At 46.2% G+C, this 16056-nt stretch overlaps 1 protein-coding gene across 2 annotated transcripts in view; it reads right to left on the bottom strand.

Annotated features, from left to right (window-relative positions):
• Positions 1-2632: 2632 nt before the first annotated feature.
• Positions 2633-16056, bottom strand: part of TRAF3IP2 (TRAF3 interacting protein 2) — a 44229-nt gene continuing 30805 nt past the window's right edge. The window contains exons 5-9 of one of the 2 annotated variants that reach the window (XM_007078724.3): positions 15127-15215; positions 10892-10960; positions 9659-9775; positions 6227-6301; positions 2633-3569 (exon numbers count right to left, since the gene is read on the bottom strand). In XM_007078724.3, coding sequence (XP_007078786.1) covers positions 3423-3569; positions 6227-6301; positions 9659-9775; positions 10892-10960; positions 15127-15215 — 497 coding nt within the window. In that variant the 3' untranslated portion in view covers positions 2633-3422. The other variant, XM_042987002.1, reaches the window with a different exon arrangement.

A 16056-nucleotide genomic window follows, 5' to 3' on the forward strand; every position in this document is an offset into this window, starting at 1 on the left:
GTTTTATATAATACTAGTATAAAATAAATATGCCACACTACTTCAAGAAAAGTTACACTCCATATAATCACAGCAATAATTAATTCCCCCAAGAATTTCCCACAGAACAAGTTGCAACACGATCATTTAATCCTCCAGCCACCAGAGGACAGAGATGCATCTTCCCTTAGGCGTCCTTCTTTCACGAGGCTCAGTTTACCTCCAGGAGACCCTGGGTCATTTGTTGAACAAATCTACAACCAAAAGCCAGAAAGCCTTCTAGGTTTATCAAACAAAGGTCTGCAGACTAGAAATCAGGCTATCTGGGTTCTAGCCGCGGGGTGAACTTAAACAAGCTTAGGTGTCTGTGGGTCCCACTTTTCTATGCATGAAACCACACTGCAGAGGTGCTGGATTTCCCGGGTCCTTTTCAGATGGAAAATTCCAAATGGTTCCAGAAATAAATGATTTAAGAATTACATTTATTTCTGTGCTTTCTTTCTTCCTTTCTGGTTTTTGTTTTAGTTTATTTCGTGGGCTCATATAGAGCCACTTATCTTGAAAAGTAGTGCCTAATTCTTCAGGATGAGAGGCGTTTTTTCTTTGTGCCATTTTCCCACAGTCTAACCTTCCTCCTCTTTTCATTTGCTGCTAGGAGGTGGGTCTCACTGATTCTTCTTGGTTCATTAGGAAGAAACAGAAAGATCCTGTGTTTTGAGAAACTCTTTCTGGATCATTTCCCAATGATCACAGGACTTTTGCAATCTCTTTGGCAAAGGTGATGGTGACAATGGGGTGTTTGGCAAAGTGGGTGGAGGTGGCTAATGAAGTGGCTGAGGTTAAGAAAAATGCTCTTGGCAAAACATCATGAAACAAGGTCTGGAGTGCTCAGAGCCGAGGGCTTTCCTCCCTTGCTGAGATGACTAAGAAAAACCCAATCTTTAAGTAGGTGATTTCTTTAATAGGAAAAAAAAAAAAAAAAAAAGAGTATCAACAACAATAATTTTTCTGAGCACTGAACTGAGAAGTAGCCAGTCCAATACTTAGATTGTAGCCATGCACTGAGATGCCGTTAAATAATACAGAAGTCAAAGGAACTCGGCATAGATTTTGAAGCCGGTCACTGAAATTAAAAAATTACATTTCAAATTTTAAGTGAGTCACTAAATATTAGACTTAAGAATCTGACTTTGCATTGTGCACACCTCACCGCTAAAATCAGTTTTGGTCTGAATCAAGCCTTGAGGCTAAAGGGTTATTTTTACTGAGTCAGCCCTATCTCACTTCCACCCCCAAAATATCTGCAGATGAACGCAGAGGACAGGGATAACATCTAAATAAACCAAGTGTTAATCCTAGTGCCAGTGCTCTATAATAGTTGTTAAAATTCCTTTGATATCCGTGGTCATCAAATTTCTTAGAAACTTCAAGGGTCCAACTTTCATCACTTGGCCAGGTGTTGTATGTGTGTGTGTGTTTACTTTTTGTTTGTTTTGCTACCAGTGCTACCAGCTGTAACACTTTAATGAATGTTTGTGGAACACCAGGGAATAACCCCGGGTAGGAACAGTGGCTGAGGGCTCAGGACAGGTCTCCGAAGGGAGGAGGGGTAACAACGTCCCATTATTAAACCTTGCAAACTAGACACATTTGAGGGTAGTAATTGCGGATGTCATTTTATTTACAAGGGTGTGAATCCTTAATGATCGTGTCACCTCCAAAAAAGATTTCAAAAGAGAGAAAGACTTGAAGTTTGTGTTTGGGGTGTTTTCTTAGGCATTTTGAGTTAATCAAACAAGAGAGAGTTCAACCGGGTCTCAAATGCTACGGAGCTAAAGATGCTTGTGTTCGTCTTACAATGATTCCTTAAGGGATACTAGCTTTTATCTTTTCCCTATTTTTTTTTTTTTTTCAACACAAAGACATTCACCTTACCACCCAGAAGACCTGTAGGTTACAACGTAAATGAAACTAGTGTTCTTTACAATTCATTAGCAAACTTGCTTATTTATAGTTGGTACATATTTGTCTTTTCTCTGTGGCGACATACCAAGGTTGAACTATCTCACAGCACAATTGAGCCTTGTTTAAGAGATTAGATAGATCGGTAACAGGAAGCAGTAGCACCCCTCTCCCCCCCCCCAAGAACCTTCATATTAGCTTACTACTTAGGCCATAATTAACGTAATACCACCTTGCTCAATAGTTTATGTAGATTATACACATATTTCATATACAGGTATGTTTGTGTGTTTTTTGGAATCAGACGAGCAAAGTGTACGTGTTTCTAAAATTATGCATGTGAGGGACTGGAGAGATTTAAAGAGAAGAGATTTTAAAAAGAAGAAAATGTCCTTGTTAAGAAAATGTAAATTTATCCTCTGGGAGATATAATTGTGACAACTCAGTCATTCCTCAAAAGAGTATTTAGAACTTAGGTCCCAGACCTTCAACCATTTAGGGCCTTTAGAGGGTACATCTGTCCACGTGATTTTGTTTTGGGTAGGCTTCATCCCAGCACAGAGCCCAACGAGGGGCTTGCACTCATGACCCTGAGATCAAGACCTGAACTGAGATTAAAAGTGGGACACTTAAGTGCTTGAGCCACCCAGGCACCCCTGTCCATGTCAGTTTATAACAGAGTCCTCGGGGTTTCAGAAAAGTGAAAGGACTTGCCTAAGGTCACATGGCTAGTTAGTGATAGAAGCAAGACTAGAACACAAACCACCATTCCAGCCAAACTTCTACATCCACGGCCACTCCTGACCATAGAGGATATTCTTAGATATACACATATCACGGTGGTTGCACAAGTGGTTTTGTTAAAAAGTTCTACTGCAACAATAAAGCTTTCAAGATTATGTGAAAAGGGATTGTTCAACTATCTGGTTCTAATCCTTTAATACAGACTAGTCTGTTACATGTATCTAATATTATATCTAAGCAGCTTTACTAACATCACTGGAAGCAACTGCCCATCTCATCAGGAATTAATACGCATCTATCTCCTTTGAGATAAGTAAAATACAGTCTTACAAAAGAGTAAACATTTTATTATCTGTACACGAATCAGGTTGGTCTGAGGGCACAAGAACATCTGGCTAACTCATAAAAATAGCCCTAAGCGATGGGAGAGCGTTTGTGGTCCGTTCACATTTATTGCAACATCATTTATATGATCTACTCGCTAAGCAGTGAGAGGCCCAGAATGGACACATCAGACAGTTAGGAGCAACATGCCGTGGGTGTTAGCAGTAGGGAAGGCAGAGCAACATGGCCTCTGTCTGAAAGGAGGTCTCTGGAGGAAGAATGCTCTGCAGAACAGGTTTTCTGGGGTTTCGGGGAGCCCTCTGAGAGGGCCTGCAAACGAACAGCCTCTGCTAGAAGAGTGCTTGTAAGTACACACACACAGAATGGCCCTGGGGCTCTGGGGATGGTGGGGGTCACAAGGGTACCACCTGAAGGGTGGGCAGAGGCCCCCGGGGAGGGGCTATGTACTCTTCCTCTCTGAGCAGCCGCAGCAGGATGTTTTTTTTATTCTTGGGCCAGCTGTAGATGTGAGTGTTCTGAAGCCAGGTGGGCACATGCTCCTATGGGAGAGAGAATGACAGGAGTAAAGGCCATTAGAGAAAAACCTGGATTCCAGATCCCCGGCTCCGTTCCCAAACATCTACGGCTTTCCCTGCATGGGCGTTCCCTGCCGAACTATCCTGGGAGTTGTGCTGTTTTGCTTTTGGAAAGGGCTAGCATGTGAGCCTCTCCTGGCTCCGCGTACAAGCTGAATATCTCATTATGGAAACCACATGTGCGCGGCGTTTTCTGTCAGCCTCCCAGGCTACCTGCCCTTTGCATTTCAACGTGCTTTTCACCACCCTCACATAAAAGGGGTAGGACAGAGGTCACGCAGAGTGATGGGAATTCCTTCGTGGCTTCAGAAGAATGCCAAGGCTAGGGGCTTAATCTAATTCGTTTCAGCCACAGATCTGGCCTGCAGCAGCAGGAGCCCAGCAGATCTGTTAGCAGGCAAAAAGCACAAAGCGTGAGCCGGGGATCGTGAGGGTGTGCTTTCTGACTGCCCTCGTGGAGTGGACATTCTGTCTGCCAGAACAGACAGACGACGAATCAGGAAAACGTATAGTGTGTTTGGTGGTGATACATGCCTCGGAGGAAAATGAAACAGAGAAAGGGACTAGAGAGTGCTGGGGCAGGGCTGAAAGGTTGCAGCTTTAAACAGAGCTTGCAGGAGGGGCACCTGGGTGGCTCAGTCGGTTGAGCGTCCGACTTCGGCTTAGGGCACGATCTCACAGTTTGTGGGTTTGAGCCCCGCATCAGGCTCTGTGCTGACAGCCTGGAGCCTGCTTCAGATTCTGTGTCTCCCTCCCTCTCTGTCCCTCCCCTGCTTATGCCCTGTCTCTCTCTCTGTCAAAAATAAATAAACATTAAAAAAAAATTTTTTTTTTAAACAGAGTGTATAGGAAAGGTCTCACAGAGAAAATGAGCAAAGACCTAAAAGAGCAGAAGGGGCCAGCTTTGTGGATGTCTGGCTCCAGACAGTGCAGAGGCCCTGTGACAGGGGCGTGCCTGGCCTGTTCAAGGAGCAACAGGCCAGTGTGGCCAGAGAGGAGTGAGTGAAATAGAGTAGGAGAGGAGGTCTGGAAGTAGGGGGGGCCCGTGTCCCATGGGGCCTTGTAGGCTTTTCTCTGAGGAGATGGGATCCCTTTGGGGACTGCCGGATACACCCAGAAGCAGCACGTGCTACATGTCAGGCATGGTGCTAGGTGTTGATGACACCCAAAGGAAAAGACACAGTTACTGTCTTGAGGAGTTCACAGTCTAATGTTGGAATGTAAATGAAGATGTTAAGAAACTATTTTCTAGGCAATAGTGTACCAAGGGGGCAGGAGGTGGGAGCACAGGCCACAAGGGACTGTCTGACGAAGTTTTAAAAACATTAATAAAACCAACTAAAAGTCGGTCTCCTTTTCCATCACCATATTCCCAACAGTGCATCCACCCCCAACCACATTGACTCAAGGCACTACGACTGAGAGAGCTCAAGAGTATTGGCAAAGGGGGCAAGAAGTCAGGAGAGGCTAGACAGATGGGGTGATATAAGGATAGGCAAGAGTTGACTACACAGACAAGTCAGGGAAGGGCATTGTAAGCAGGGGGAACAGAAAGTGCGCAGGCACAGAAACATGAAAAAACACGGCAGGTGTGAGGGCATGCTGAAATAGCCCAGTACGACCCGAGCATAGTCACTGTGCACACGGTCGGGAGAGGAGACCGAGCATGTGGGCACAGCCCTCTTCTCAGGGGCCTCATCTGTCACGCTAAGAAAGGTGGATATGATCCCGTGGTTGGTCGGAATCCACCACACGATTTCTAAGCTGGGGCGAGACAGGGGAGATCTACATTTTGGATGTTCCTCTTTGACGGCGGTGCAGACGATGGCTAGGGAGACCAGTCAGGAGATGCTGCAGCGGGGCTTTGAGAGCCTGGGCAAGGGATGGAAATGCATACCATCGCACAGGGTGTGAGCTTTGTAACTGGAGGCATCCCATTCGTATCAGCTGGACTCTCCCCCTCCTTCAGCACCTGAGTCTCAAGGCAGTCCTGACATTTAGGGATCCTCCAGGGTGCAGCTGGGCCTGGGCTCAGGGTGCTGTGCTCCAACTCTCAAGACATCCACCACACCTCTGTCTTCCCTTTGCCAAGCCTGGAACGTGGCTTCAGATGGTTTCTGTCCTCCCTCCCCTAACCTGCTGGCATGCTCTTCTGGGGCAAAAACCCACATACGAACCACAGCAAAGCTCACTTTGGCAACTGTGTAGATTTAATTCCTTTCATCTACAGGTTTGAGAGCTGAGCTATGTGCACCAAAAGACTTCTGTGGCTAGTCAGCAAAAAATGTACATATCTTGACTTTTATGTACAAGAGATAAGAAGTATCAGATGAACAGCCTCTTTTTCTCTCATGAGTTAAAACACAAACTACTTCTTTGTGTGTAATGGCTGTTTGAACAATTAGGGCAGCGATGGTCTATCAGATAACGTCTTAAAACCTTCCTGATCCATGCAGCTGAGCTGAGCTGAGCGTGCTACGACCTGTGGATCTTTCTGGTAACACTGTTATCTCTAACGACTGATAAAGAGTTCACAAGCTTTTCCACTTAAAATCCCAGATAGCAGACAAAGCAAAGCTTGAATTGTTAAGGTTTGTTTGTGTGCTTATTTCTTTGTTTACCTTCTTAGCGTTTGGGAAGAGCACAGGGATGAATCTGAAATTCATGCTTCCTTGTTTTATGAACTCAATCTGCATCTGGAACAGAAGGAATGTGAAAGTTTGATTTCAGGAATGAGGAGGAGGAGTTAATGGCACCCACAATCATGCAAGGCCCACACAGCGTTTTTATTCTGATTTCGAGTGCCACACACTTCGCCTTTCAGGTGCCCCCCATGACACATGCATGCCATACACACGAATCATTTGTTGAAGGCCTGTTAAACATCACACTCAGTGCTCGACCTTGGGTTTCAAGGATTAGGATACCCTCCAGGGTGTGCTGAGCTGGCTCGTATTGGCTCACAAAAGCCAGTTGTATGCATCCATTCCTAATTCCTTGTTCAGTGATTTTACACTGGTAGCTTGAAATGGGCCCTAATGAGAGTATTTATACCATGGAAATGGGGAAATGCTACAAATCAGGATTTTTTTTTTTTTTTTTGAGAACCAGTTTACCAGAACACTACGGATACAATCCCTATCCTCCGAAAGTCAGCAGATTGGTGCGGAGGAAGAAGGGTAAATTGCCAACCACGGTGCAGTGTGAAAAGTTTAAACAAATTGCTGTGGAAGGCCAAAATGGGGGCCATCCATTCTGCATCGGTGATTTGAAGAGTTACAGGGGACGTGTCACTTAGATACTGGAAGACAAGAATAATTTGATCAGGCAGAGGAAGTGGGGGAGAGGGGAAGGACACTCCCAGCAGACGAAACAGCAAGAGAAAACCTTTGGAGGTGTGAAAGAATTTTAGTGGGGTTGGGGCCAGCCAACAATGCTTTGTGGCTAGAGCACAGGATGGGCTAGGGAGGGGATGGGAGATGAGGCTGGGGAGGGGGGTGGTCAACCGTGAGGAGCTCTGCCTGCCACAGAACACGTAGGTTCCCCACACGGTTCCAGTTTGCTCTGACACTGCTGTGGCCCCAAAAGACTCAGCTGCCAAGAACTGTATCAAAACCAGAATTTTCAAGATGAGCGGAGTTGGGAGTCTTCCCAATCCTGTGACCAGCACAAAGCTCTCAGTCAGTCATCTGATGACAAGGAGATGAGGAATTATGTGTCCCCAAGTATTTCATCTTCCAATTGATTTTTAAAACTGAGAAATCTTCATTGTGCAGGGGAATACAAACAGGACAGAGAAGTGACAGTGGTGACAGTTGGTTATTGAAGTCACCATAGAAACCCACAAACAGTCTCACGCATGCACACTCACACACACACACACCACACACAAATGCCCCACACGGTGTTTTCTCAGAACCGCTGTCTTTTAAAATCCAGAGGACCAAAAGTGTATTTTAAAATGACCCACGTACAGTGCAACTGTCAGGACAAACACGTGAAAGGAAGGGCACAGGGTTTCGAAGTTAAAAGTAAAGAAATGGATTTCACCTCTGACTTCCAGGACCCTGTCTCTAAAATTTTGCTTGTCTGCTAGGCTACCCAGCCTGCCGGCGGGCCAGACAGCAGCAGCGGATTATAGTTTTCTCTCGTATTTCCAGATACCGGCTTTTCGTGAAGTCACTGGCTCTATAATGGGGTTACTCCTGGGTACCTTTTCACTCCCTCTGTCCTAGAGGTTTCTGCTGCCTGGAGGGGACCTGGAGGTCAGCCAGCTGGGCAGGAAAGCACTTCTGTATCAGGCCTCTTCAACTCCTTCAGTGATAAGGAAGGGCCCAAGACATCCATGTCCCCAGACACTGAGTTTGGAGACAATCTGGTTCATGGCTGGGCACAGTCAGACAAACTCTGAGGTTGAGCTGCGTTTTACTGCCTGGCGTGGCCACACACCAGCAGACCTTGACAGGTTTCCTCAGGAACTGGCAGGGACCTGGAGCCCTTCCCACACACCAGCTGTCAGCTCCCAGGACTGGCAGGTTCCTAGAGATGCAGACAGGACATTGAGTGCTTTGGGGCCAGCCAGACATGCAGCAGACAGCCAAGGGATGGCAGCACCCGCAGCCAGCCGTGACCCTTTTCTGGGCCCTGTCCAGCCCCCGGGGGGCTGTCAGACTGGGAGAGGATGAACAGGGGGGGAGGCTTAGCTCCTGATTCCCTGGCCTTACTCTCTGACCTCACCACCTTGCCTTGGGTTGGTTCTGAATTCGCACAAGTGGTCGGCACTTGGTAGAAGAGGAGACAGATGGGGAACCCTCGCCCACTCTGCCTTTTTCCTGTGCTCCTGATCCCAGGACAGACCTAGTCTTAAGTCAGCTTCCGCTGAGGTAAAGCTGCATGTCCCTTGCCTGCCTGTGTCCTGCCTTGTGCTGCTTACTTATTCTGTCGGGGCCACTTCGGTGTCTTGCCTCATCATCCTGTCTTAGTCAGTGATCCTTTCTGCGCATTCCAGGTGCCTGTGGAATGTTACCGTTGAAATGGAGCTTACAAGTTCTAGTCCAGTGGATTTTGAGCCTCTTCAAATCTCAAAATCCTTGGTAAACAAGCCTGAGAAAAGCAAACCAGCTGTGGCTAAGTTGGGGTGGGAGGCCCAGAGCCGCCCTGACCCCCAGCACCTGCGAGAGTCCATCGGGGACATTTTGACCCGCAGGACATTTTGAAAGTCACAAGTCTAGTCCAGCGCCCTAGTCAAGCAGGGACCATCTCCACAGCATCTCTGTAATCCTGGAAAGCAGGGAGATTGCTAGCTCACAAAACAGCCAATTCCAAAGCTGGGTGGTATTTTCGGTCAGAATGTTTTGCCAGATGCTGAGCACGCCTAACTTCCTACAGATTTTTCCAGTTTGACCAGGTCCCATAGTTTAGGTGTGGCCATGGAGGGTTGCTCATCTATCATGAGCTAAGAACAGTCCCTTCCCTTGATGTGAGCATCGATATGTTCGTCACGAACGATTTCATTCGATCTTTACAACACTGTAAGTATTAGTGACCCATTTTATGATTAGGGACATGGAGGCGCAGAGAAGCTCAAGCAGTTGGCCCGCAGTCACACAACTATACATGAGGAAGCAGAATTTGAACCGGGTCTATCTGACACAACAGCACGGGTCCTTTTCACTATGCTACTCTGCCTCTCTGGTGAGGCAGGGGTCAGAATAGGACACAGATGCAGGAGCCCGCTCTCCGCACAGCCCTGTCCCCTGCCCTCTTGGGGCTTCACATTTGTTGGTAAACAACCAAGTCAGCAGAGCACTGTTTTCCAGAGACTTGGACGCTCCAGAGCACATGTGAATCTCCCCTTGCTCCTAATAGGAACGGAGTCCCAGAGATGTGGTCACTTAAGACAGAGCCAGAACCAACACCCCCCGCTGCTGCCTGGGCTTCTTCACCCATCATCATGCCGCCTTCAGTTGGTTTCTAGTGAAGGACAGGCCTTCACAGAAGAAAGGGCCCCTCTCCAAGGGGCGGCGAGGTGCTGCGGTCCCCCCACCACTCACCATTCGATGAATGTACTTAGTATGTAAGCCATGCTCATCCTCGTCCAGCTGTGATTCAGCACCTTCCACATCCTGTTTGTATTTGGGGCTGATTGCTACAATTATCATCACTGTCTTCTGTTAATGAGAGAGAAAGCATGTTTATGGAAGTGTAAAGTGTGGTCCATTTGGGGAAGGCAGGCTGGAAACTGGCCAGCAGGACTGTAAGCGTCGTGACATGCTCCAGAGTGGAGGGCCTGGCTCATTCTCTGCCCAGGGTGAAAGGCACTGGCCTCCGCTCCAACAGGCTCCTGTCTCCCCTTCTCCCCTCCGTCTCCCTCCCGGCTCCCTTGAAATGCAGAGCAAATAGCTCTGTGAGGAGCTCTCCTAAATGGAGGCGGTTTTGCCCACCATTGTCCACAACCATCACTAATAAACGTCTAATGAAAGCTGGAATCGCTAAGTGACTGTGCATCGTGGCAAAAAGGCTCCGGAACATCACCAATGAAAAGCCCCCTCCCTCCGGCAGCTGGGTGTAAGCTGTCAGTTACTGCACTCTTGACTGCCCTGCGTGCCACTAGCGCTTACAAGTCAGCACAGCCAGGAGGAGCAGCCCCTTCAACAGAAAGCAAACATCAGGCTGCAGACAAAAGGAAAAGCCACAAAACCCCAGCCTGCTGAGACTCTCTCCCCCACCGCTCTCTCCAAAAGAAGCAGCTGAAGCAGCCGACACGGACACACTGGCAGCAATCAATTTCTATCTTGTTAAAGCACAAAGTGTCCCAGTGGTCAGTATAGATTCTGTCAGTGGAAAACAAATCACAGGGCTCCGAGTGGGCGCCTGGATTGGGGAGGGGGGACGGTTGCTGCACAGGGAGCCTCCCGGGAAAGCTCTGGAGCCCAATCCTGCAAAACACTTGGGGTGGCCTCAGATTAAATTGAATTCTGTCACTCCCTCCCCACTCTCTGCCTTCATTTCCTCCTTTCCTATTCTGGTCAAAAAATTGTTTGCTCTGATTGTTATCAACCACCTGTGTCTGGTTTGACCGTTATTTCCTGCCTGTGCATGTCCAGAAGGGTGACCCCATCCTTCCTTTCCAGGTCTTTGCGCGGCTGCCAACAAGGGAGGCTTTGTTGGGACTTTCTCGGCTTTGGACTTGGTGGGTTTGCCAATTGCTCCTTTTATAAAATAGCCCCATAAGCACATTGTCTTTCCCACCAGCCAACGAGCTCAGAATTTTGGAATGTACTTACATCTCTAAGGTAGCGTTCCATCCACTTGATGATATCAATGCCTCGGATTCTATCCTCAAATATGTCAATCTACAAGAAAAAGACATGGGAGGTGGCTGTTAATGAGAAGCTTTCTCTAGATGCAGAGCAAGAGAAAACACGAGACTATATGCATTTAAGACTGAAAAAATTATGAGCACTTTTTGCAGAGAGCAGCATATAAGTCTAAAAGCCAAAATACAATTTTCTTAAAGTGTTCCCTATTTCAACATTAGTAGGCATTTAAGTATTTAATATCCGTAATTAGGATATAGTGGTACACATCAAAATGTATCTTTGGCTACACAATAATTATGTTTTAAAAATCTGAGAGATATAGTAGACTACCAAGTTGGATATAAGCCAGCAAAAAAAAAAAAAATTATATATATATATATATATATCTGTAATATGAAAGGCAAACACGATATGATTCTGGAGCATTTTAATGGATGTGTGGTGTGCAAGTACGGAGATATAGTTCTGGTGCTTTACTTGCATTAGCCAGGTCATTATTATGGTATTATGTCCAGTTTCGATCTATACGTTTAAGAAGGATTGTATGAAACTTGGAGCAAATCCAAGGAACAGTCACAAAAACAATTACTGAGATGGTGGGAAAAGGTTTATGATGAAAGTCAAGAAGCAGAACCTCCTGGGCCTTGAAAAGATAGATATTAAATATCAAGTCTTTGAAGGAGTATTTGAAGGGGAGAAAAACCAGTTACTTTCTGTTTTTTCAGAAGACCAAATAAGAAGGCCTTTCTGGGGCTCAGGCTTTGCCCTGCAGCCAGAGAGTAATGTACATGTGTACAAGGTGCTCTTGTTTGGAAGAGGGATTATATACAAGAATGGGTGACTCGGGGAGAGTGTCCTTGAGGAGGAATTATTTGGTTCAGCCACACCGTTCTCAGATCAGTTGTCCTAAATGTCACTCCGCCATTTAAGTCCTAGCTGTTCAGTAAGCTCTCCATGCCATCCGTGACCCAGCCTTACCTCTTGTTTCATGTGCCCTGTCTACTTTACTCCCCCGCACCCCAATAGCATAGCCCAAGCCTCCCTGCTCTGTGACTCCTCCCCACTCGCTGACTTCCTCCTCCTCACCTCACCCGACTCAGCCCCGCTGTGACCAGTGGTGTTAGACACTTAACATGTCATTATAACATCCTTTCATTCACTGTATGACTCATTTATGTCTGCCTTATCTCTTCAACCTAGTTCTAATCTTCCTGTGGAACGAGAAAGTGCCTCGAGAACACCAAACTGTCAAACACATACAGTATATAATACAAGTTCAGAATATGTTTCTTTACCGATGGCACATTAAAAATAGAATGGCTTTCCTTTTGGTCTGGATGATTCCTGCTTTAAAATGTCTGATAGCCAATGACCACATGAGGTAATCTCGAGAAAGCTTGTAGCTCTCTGTGACTGTATCAGGAATTCATTTCTATTATATGAGACAGAAGCAATATAATGTTGGGGTTGAGAAGGAACGGACAGCTTGGCTCTACTCTTGGTTCTACTGTTGGCTTCTGCACTTCCTGCTTGCATAACTTTAAAACATTATGGAAACTCTCTAAGTCTTATTATCCTTATTTGTAATATGTGGTTACTAAACCTACTTCCAAGGATGGTTATGAGGATTAAAACAATTGGTTATGAAAAAGGTATATCATAATGCCAGGCTTGAAGTAAGTACTCAATGAATGGTACTTCATTGTTAACTGAGCACCTAAATTATTCCCTGCTACTGAGGTGGACTTTCTGGGAGGCACAATGTGCTTGATATCTCTCATTTGTCTCTCCAGGTCTCTACCAAAGTCCACAGCATCTGTCAGGCCAACTTTTCCACACAGCCACTGTTAAAGGCCACATTGTTTCCCCCAAAACTCACATGTTGAAGTCTTAACCTCCACTGACTCAATGTGACTATATTTGGAGATAGAGCCTTGAGAGAGGTGATTAAGGTAAAATGGGGTCATGTGGGTGGGCTCTGATCTAATAGGACTGGTGTCCTTAGAAGAGATTAGGACACACAGAGGGAAGACCGGTGGAGACACAGGAAGAAGACGGCCACCTGCAAACCAAGGAAGAGGCCCGTAATGAAACCAGTCTTGCTGACACCTTTATCTTGGACATCCAGACTCCAGAACTATGAGGAAATAAATTTCTTTTGCTTAAGCGTGTGGTACTTCATGGCAGCCCTAGCAACCCATACGGCCTCCCTCTTCAGGTTGCCATAGCCACTGTTCCCTTGCCTCTTTAGACTTAGGGGTGGTGGCAACTTCCTGCTGTTGCTGTAGGCCCAGGATATGCTCTGCTCCCTGAGGATTTCTTAAAATTTACCTAGAACTTTGAAAATAGTCCTTTCGGGGTGCCTGGGTGGCTCCGTCGGTTAAGCGTCCGACTTTGGCTCAGGTCATGATCTCACAGTTTGTGAGTTCGAGCCCCGCGTCGGGCTCTGGGCTGACGGTTCAGAGCCTAGAGCCTGCTTCACATTCTGTGTCTCCCTCTCTCTCTGCCCCTTCCCTGCTCATGCTGTGTCTCTCTCTGTCTCAAAACTAAATAAACATTTTTTTAAAAATTAAAAAAAAAAAAAAAAGAAAATAGTCCTTTCATTAAACTTTCCTTAAATTACCCATTAAGTGTTTTTCTCCACTAAGGGACTCTTAATGTATCAATATAGTAACTTAGCTGTCCAGGATGGGGCTCTGTGATTCTAATACAAGGCTTCATGGTGATACAAATTAAGGACAGATTTAAATTCCGTCTAAGGCGTCCCTGACTCTTAAGTTCATAAAAACCTGTCCTCTTCTCCAAGGGCAATCAGTATGCTTTTTTGGAAATGACCAAAAGTAAGATCTTTTCTGCAAATGTTGGCCTTAGGACCTGTAATTTGATTTTACATCCTGGTTGCCGCAGTGCTTTCTTTCTCTAGAAACGAGAAATTGAAATGTTGGCTTCTATACAGTCACTTAAGTTGGAATGTATAAATTGTATCCATTTTTAACCTTGTAGACGCTCCTATTAAAAAAAATTATAGAATAAAGAGAAATTCAATAAAAACTGTTAAATAACGCTAAGTAATGTTTAAAATTGACATTTAGTTGCCAAGTATTCTCTTTTTATCCTTCCACATTCCTATTCATAGATATTTTCCTTAATTTTTCAGCACTGTCTAGAATTTACTATCACTCAATACCCAAAGGGGGCCTCTGGGAAGGAAGAGAAGTGAGCTCAGTGTTTTAGGAAAGCCAGTCCTTTGAGTCGCCTCCTGTGGTATTTTGTTTATCCTACAGAAGAACTTACATGACTTTAAGCTGTGCTGTTGGAAGGCACTGCAGGGAAACTTGAGGAGTGTGTGCTTCCTGAGATTTCTTGGGCCAAGGTCACAGTGAACAGCAGGGCTGGGTTGTCTACCTCCCCTAGAACTAGACGAGACCAGCTGAGAATCAGGCCATGTATTCCCTGCCCAGAGGGGCTGTTGCTGCATCAAGATGTGGAAGGCAGCTGTGCACAGTGGGCCTTGACCTCAGACCTTACAGCCTAGTGCCCTACAGAAGGGCCTTGTACAATAAGCAGGTGGCCTGGTTAAGCCTGAGGCCTCCTGCATCACAGGAAACACAACCAAAGCAGGCTTGCTTGGTGAAAAAAAAAGAAAAAGAAAAAAAGGGCAAAGGTAGAAAGTGCATTAAGAGCCTGGCATTTCCTTTGGGTTGGGGGCCAAGCTGCGTCTGTGGTCAGCGCTGACTACCACCGTTCCGGCTGTTCAGAGGTTCTCAGGGTAACTCCAAAAGCACACAAGAAGTAACTGCTGGAGACTCTGGAGAGTTTAAAATCTAGAAAATAATTATCTACATCTATAAGCGTTTAGCTCCTAATCACGTAACTCAGATAATATAGTTTAAAACGTCAACAGCTATTTTGTTTTGCTTCTCATTGTACTTGCTTTATTATTTTTTTAAGTTTGTTTATTTCTGAGAGAGCACAAGCGCATGCACATGCATGAGTGGGGGAGGGGCAGAGAGAGAGGGAGACACAGAATCTGAAGCAGGCTCCAGGCTCTGAGCTGTCTGCACAGAGCCTGACACGACGCTCGAACTCACGAACCATGAGATCATGTCCTGAGCCTAAGCTGGATGCTTAACTGACTGAGCCCCCCCCAGCTGCCCCTCATTGTACTCACAAGTCTTCTCTTTGGAGAAAATACTTACTGCAGTTTGGAAGCCATTTACCAACAAAAAGTTCACGAATTTCACCACCTCCGTGGCTGTGTCCATAGAATAGGTGATAAAGACTTTCCCTAAGAGAGAGTTTTCACATTTATTAGAAACTAGTCAAATCATTCTATTCTGAACACTTGTAAATTGTATGCAATGTTTCTTGTCTTTTTAGACTTATAAAATGAAACTTTATCTGGGGTTGGTCTGAGGGCTTATGCCTGCAGCTGTGTGCATCACTAGGCCCCAAGGGGCGGCAGGGGTCTGTCCGAGGGGCTGCAGACTGCCCAGTGTGCATGGGAAGAACAGTGCTGGCGGCCTGAGCCCAGCCAAGGAGGTCTGCTGAAAAACCACACGATGCATTAACAACATCTATCACCCAGAACCTGAGGGGCCTTAAGATCAGGCCACCTCCTGGTTTCTTAGAGACACTTGGCACTGTGCCTGAGGAATACTCTCACAGCAGGCCAAGAAGCTGAACCTTGCTAAGGGGCCACCCAGCAGTGTCCTCTTTTGATCTCATGATGCTCTCTGCTCCCCGAGCTCTTGCTCAACAAAAGCAAGTGGGGGGAGAGGGAGCAGGTGGTTCCCTACCACCTCCTTCCCCTTACCACTCACTGCTGGGAGAAACGCCAGGAAATGAGGGTACACCAAAGCATGGATCGGGAATGTTAGTAGGAACTTCAGCAGCTTGAAGGACAGATTCCACCTCTGGGCATCCAGTGTCACTTATTCTCTGGCTCGTCCCTGGGTCAGCCTGGAGCAACAGATGGCATTGTGCCCACAGACTTGACCCAGTCAGGATGGCAAGCCAATGTTTTATCAGGCTAAAATCTTGGGGAAATTTCTGGGTAGCATGTTAATGTGATAGATGAATAATCTCTGTGTGCTGGCTTTTAGTCTGGAAGAGACAAGCTCAATATC

This window comes from Panthera tigris, chromosome B2 (assembly GCF_018350195.1).
Source record: "Panthera tigris isolate Pti1 chromosome B2, P.tigris_Pti1_mat1.1, whole genome shotgun sequence".
Lineage (NCBI taxonomy): Eukaryota > Metazoa > Chordata > Mammalia > Carnivora > Felidae > Panthera > Panthera tigris.